Source organism: Cherax quadricarinatus, chromosome 66 (assembly GCF_038502225.1).
Source record: "Cherax quadricarinatus isolate ZL_2023a chromosome 66, ASM3850222v1, whole genome shotgun sequence".
NCBI classification, from domain to species: Eukaryota; Metazoa; Arthropoda; class Malacostraca; order Decapoda; family Parastacidae; genus Cherax; species Cherax quadricarinatus.
Window position 1 is genome coordinate 17,377,821 of NC_091357.1, and position 5,841 is coordinate 17,383,661.

General features: G+C 37.8%; 1 protein-coding gene across 2 annotated transcripts; it reads right to left on the reverse strand.

Annotated features, from left to right (window-relative positions):
* Positions 1 to 773: 773 nt before the first annotated feature.
* Positions 774 to 5,514, reverse strand: LOC138854665 (cytochrome c oxidase subunit 7A1, mitochondrial-like). Of its 2 annotated transcripts, none has more exons than XM_070099150.1 (3): positions 5,346 to 5,514; positions 2,979 to 3,083; positions 774 to 2,298 (listed from the first exon to the last, which is right to left on the reverse strand). In XM_070099150.1, the coding sequence occupies exons 1-3, from the start codon at positions 5,409 to 5,411 to the stop codon at positions 2,158 to 2,160; spliced, it is 312 nt and encodes a 103-aa protein (XP_069955251.1). In that variant the 5' UTR covers positions 5,412 to 5,514; the 3' UTR covers positions 774 to 2,157. The 2 variants fall into 2 exon arrangements, with proteins under 2 accessions (XP_069955251.1, XP_069955252.1); XM_070099151.1 differs by having other exon boundaries at positions 2,979 to 3,080; positions 5,346 to 5,510.
* Between the last annotated feature and the right edge of the window lie 327 nt (positions 5,515 to 5,841).

A 5,841-nucleotide genomic window follows, 5' to 3' on the forward strand; every position in this document is an offset into this window, starting at 1 on the left:
ATAATAATAATAATAATAATAATAATACATATTTTACAGATTTTTACATTTATACGAAGGTGTAAAGGCATAAATGTTGTGTGTATGTATTATTATTATTATTATTATTATTATTATTATTATTATTATTATTATTATTATTATTATTATTATTATTATTATATTCATAGGAAGCGCTAAATCCATGGGGATCATCCAGCGCTGGGGAATGGGAAATAATCAGGTTTGCACCAAGAAAGGGGAGAGTAAACACGATTCCTTGGATTAAGAGCTTTTCACTGGCATTAAAGCACCTTCACCCTCCTGGATGGTACGTTAGTGGCAAATTAAACACATTTAAAGAAGGATAATCCTACAGAATCAGTGACACGAAAATCAGTCTGAACATCACACAGAGTTAATATTTTATACCAACTAAATTTAGGCTGACTTGAGATAGGTTGGGTAAGATTAAGTTATATTACGAACGTTTTTAACACTGCTAAGATAGGTTGCTCCGTAAGGTTTGGATCAAAACTAAAAATTTTATATGTTAGTTCACAAAATGTATATTAACTCATAAGATGATTTTTCGAAAAGATCTATTTGAAGGGCAGAAAACTCTGCCTGAAAGGGTAATATACAATAAGACATGCACACTTATCCGTGAGACCATTAGGCTTTCAGTGTTTCTGCTACATGAATGTAACACACATTAATAAATTTACAGTTTAAGACAGAAAATAAACACAGTAACAACACAATAATACCAACAGGAAAAATAAAACAAGCTCCACCGTCAGTGTATTATTTACAAATTTATCATCCTAAATTAAGCACATAACATCGTCCATCTTTTCCCCATGTTCTGGAGCCCAGGATAACTTACATTGTGTCACTAAAATTTGTGATCAGTATTGTGTCACTCAAGTTATCAAATGACCTGGGTAACTATTGTGTCACTAAAGTTAGCAAGTGATCAGGGTAATTTTTTTAATGTCACTAAAGTTATCAAGTGACCTGGTAACTATTGTATTGTGACACTAAAGTTATCAAGTTACCTGGATAATTATTGCAATGTATGACTTAGATTATCAAAGGACCAGCTACCTTCAAGCCTCCAGTTGGAGACGACAGACGGTGTTCTGAACTTAAGAGTAAACATTCAATAATACATAAAAAATATTTACAATCGAACATTTGCCCAGATTATTAAGGCAGTGTGCAAGGCAGTCTTTCATTGGCTATATCAGGCGATATTCTTCATTATGGAAGTATTGGAAATTACATAATGACCTTCACATCTAAGTTCTTAGATCTTATAAAGTAATAGTAATCATTATTTCGCTTGTTAAAGGTCCGAGCGACTGTTTTCAACATATGATTTAAAGTATATTTAGAGTGTATCTCAAATAAAAGAATCAAATGCAAATTATACTTTAAAATTTATATCAAAAGGGGTATGCATGAACCGAGTTCAGTTTTGCCATTAATAAATCAGCGTGTGTTTCATCACGGAAAAAAAACAGTGTTAAAGTAACAACTCGCCTAAGAATCTTGCCAAAACTGCTGCCTCTGAATTACTCTTACTTGTGATACAATTTATAGTTTGCTCCTTTCATGTGCTGACGATTAAATGTGTACCTCATATCCAGGTAGTGCCCTGTTTCTGCTGCTACTGGAGAAAATTTAGTCCTTCAATGAGCGGGATGGCTCTTTGACTCAGGAACCCTTGTGGAAGGGAAGGTAGCTCCTTTTTTCTTGTGTCCTGGGATTTTCCAAGTACTTTCAGAAACTGTTTAGTGCTCTACTCTTTAAGGTGGAATGATGGCAGTTGAATATGTAATATGGAAGTTTCTTAACTATTGAAATAGGTATATTTTGCTTCTATTGGAAGCAGTTGCTAAATATAAACGCTTTACCCCTGCATGAAGCAATTGTTTTATATGAGCTAGAGAACAATCTTAGATTTGATGTAACCATAAGGACACCTCTTACCAGTTTGATATTGATGTTATGGCATATATATAATTATTAGTATATTTTTTATCTAAATCTATGGACCCCTCAAGTTATTTATTTTTTTTTTTACCGACTCAAGACTTGGTGATACTACGGGACTTCACTGTGCTCTTCTGCTGCTGTTGCTGGTGAAGGAGGCAGCGAACGGCGTTTATCTTACTTCTTTTGTGGGTAGGAGAGAACGTAGAAGACGCGTAAGCATTCTATCAGCCCCAAGAAGCAAACAGTAGCCGTGATGCCAAACAATATCTTGTCGACTGTACCACCTTTGATGTGTACTGGCAGTCCATTAGGAGCCTGCACGAAAGACAGATGGTAAGTGATCTGAATAAACAGGGTAGTGGAAAGGGTCATAAACTTTAAAATATAACCTTGACATGTACTTAAATGTGTTTGATGTTAACACACAAACTTCTTACTAAAACAAGTGCGCATGACACAAGGGTGTGTAAACAAAGCATCGCGTGGGCGCACATGTGGATCAGCCTGTTGTTGATGTAAATTAGTTTACACAATACACCGTCTTATTCATGAGTTAGGGACCATGGAGAGAAGCGCCTTGATGCTGGTAAAGGGCTCTTGATTCAAGAAATTTTAACTATTTTTCCCTTGCAGGGGGATATAATATTGGGATTCAAGGTAAAAATTTCGGGGACCATTACCCTCGTGACCCGGGCTTTTATCAAATTTTCTTAGATGGAAAGGGATTACATAATTAAAAATTATTAACAGGGAAAATATATATATTGAGTCCTAAGAAGAAGTGTGCATGATTATATTCATGAGACAAAGAGCGGCATTCCATGTAGTGTTAAATATCTAGCATGTTGTTTCACACAAATGGTGGTAATCGAAAGTACTCTAGGGTTACTAGTTCTCTCTACCTATAAATATCTACTTGAGTTTGAATGGGTTGAACCTCATATCTTGGTCCCGGATCGTAACCTCTGTTACTCTTTTACTTGCCCCATCATTACCTGGAAGAGCTTCATTTTCTGTTGCAGAACTTCTGGCACCTCACCATAGGCCTTTGCAGGCTGTGTGCTGAGCCTCATCGCTGGCACTCTCGTCTGTATGACCTGCTGAAGCAAAACAGTAGTAGAATACTTTCCCAGACTAGTAAATGCGCGTTATAATAACCGATACTAGGAAATTTTCTTCTCAAACATTGGTAAATCAGTGGAATAAATTACTATAGTATGTAATAAGAGTTTTTTTTTTTTTACACAGTATACCTCTCCAGTTATACTGGAATTTTAAAAAATTATATAATGAACAAATTATTGAAAACGGGATACCACAAGCATAGCACTGTAGCTGTCTGCAAATAGGTAATTAGAATTAGGTAATTTTACGCGCGCGCGCGCACACACACACACACACACACACACACACACACACACACACACACACACACACACACACACACATGATGTGAAGTTAATGAGGAGAATTAAATCTGATGAGGACCAGGCAGGACTTCAAAGAGACCTGGACAGACTGGACACCTGGTCCAGCAAATGGCTTCTCGAATTTAATCCTGCCAAATGCAAAGTCATGAAGATAGGGGAAGGGCACAGAAGACCACAGACAGAGTATAGGCTAGGTGGCCAAAGACTGCAAACCTCACTCAAGGAGAAAGATCTTGGGGTGAGTATAACACCGAGCATGTCTCCGGAAGCACACATCAATCAGATAACTGCTGCAGCATATGGGCGCCTGGCAAACCTGAGAACAGCATTCCGATACCTTAGGAATCATTCAAGACACTGTACACCGTGTATGTCAGGCCCATACTGGAGTATGCAGCACCTGTTTGGAACCCGCACTTGATAAAGCACGTCAAGAAACTAGAGAAAGTACAAAGGTTTGCAACAAGGTTAGTTCCAGAGCTAAGGGGAATGTCCTATGAAGAAAGATTAAGGGAAATCGGCCTGACGACACTGGAGGACAGGAGGGTCAGGGGAGACATGATAACGACATATAAAATACTGCGTGGAATAGACAAGGTGGACAAGGACAGGATGTTCCAGGGAGGGGACACAGAAACAAGAGGCCACAATTGGAAGTTGAAGACACAAATGAGTCAGAGAGATAGTAGGAAGTATTTCTTCAGTCATAGAGTTGTAAGGCAGTGGAATAGCCTAGAAAATGACGTAGTGGAGGCAGGAACCATACACAGTTTTAAGACGAGGTTTGATAAAGCTCATGGAGCGGGGAGAGAGAGGGCCTAGTAGCAACCGGTGAAGAGGCGGGGCCAGGAGCTAGGACTCGACCCCTGCAACCACAAATAGGTGAGTACAAACAAATAGGTGAGTACACACACACACACACATTATAATCTTATTTTATCATTTGTTATTTATTTTAATTTCTTTTTAATCTTATGTTATATAGTTATTACTCTGAGGGGTCTTCATCTCCTAACATAAATATGCATTGAAAGTTTACTTTCATCTTTCCGTAATTAAATTATACTTGAATGTTTAGTGTAGGTGATTGCCGCCTTGATGATTCATGTGTAGACTAATCTGCAGCTTACTTAAACTTAACATAATATTACTTTTCAATTATTTTTATTAAAATCAAGGGCACAAGTTAGAATAATATAAAAGAATCTTTATACCATCGATGTCTAACTGCTTCTAATTAAATATATCTATGACGTACCATGGTGGTAAATTTTTATCTCGAGCCATAGGCCTATTAATAAAATTAAATTACGCTAGAATTATATTGTTCTATAAACTTAATTTAAACGTGTTTGACCTTGTCGCTATTTCTGAATTCATCACTGACATTAAATCAGATAAATTACTTTTTTTAAATCACATAATCAGTAAATTAAAATCACACCGTATTTGTTAATTATACGCTGACGTAGTTTCTGCTTCGGTGGAAAAAGATTGTTTTGATAGTCTCGGCAAGTTGCAAAACTGTACGAGTGTGTCACGACGAGTCAAGGCTCACTCAGCGTTTGGGGAAGTGAAAGCTACTATTTGCAAATATTTTCCATTGCAATACATTCCTTCTCGCCAGTGAGCAGCTATATATCGCCAGTATCTCGCCTCTAAAAGGGAGGGCGGGGGGAGTGGCTTGATGGTAGTGAAGGGCTCTCGATGTAAGGAATTGGAGTTACCCTCTCCTTTCTGGGATTGAATCTGGTTGCTTCCCCTTCCCAGGCACTGCACGACCCTTACGGGCTTAGTACTACCCCAGAAATAAGATTAACCAATGCCTCATTATTGCGTTTTCTCAAGTCCGTCACTAAAGGTATTGCCAGTAATAATGCTTTCCTGAAGTGGGAACGTAAATATAAAATATTTAACTAATTTTGAACTCACATTGGTTGCTTGCCGGGATGATCTGACACAAAGACGGCCTATGGTTGCACCCAGCTTGTGGGACATGGCTGATATGTTGGGGAAATACTGCGAGTAGCTGGAGAGACAAGGAACAAGAACCAACACCCTTATCAGTGTTGCAGAGGTGCCCAGCTAGTGCTGTACACCTGCCAAGGCTGCCAAGTACAGTGTTTAAGCACTTCTTGCTACCTTAACTCATCGCCCAGCAACAATTATAAGTAAACAAACTAACAATTATTCATCATATTAAAATTTCTCACAATTTAGCACTGGATAGGGTATTTACACTGTAAGCTGTGTGATACAGTTGCATGTACAAAAAGAGCTGTGTATCTGTGTATTTACACTGATAAGTGTATTTCTCAGTCTACGCTAAGATACATATCTCAGTGTAGACATATCAAGAAATGCATCAATGTATATACACTTGAGAGGTGTGTATCTCAATATATCATTTGGGGAATAACATATTCAT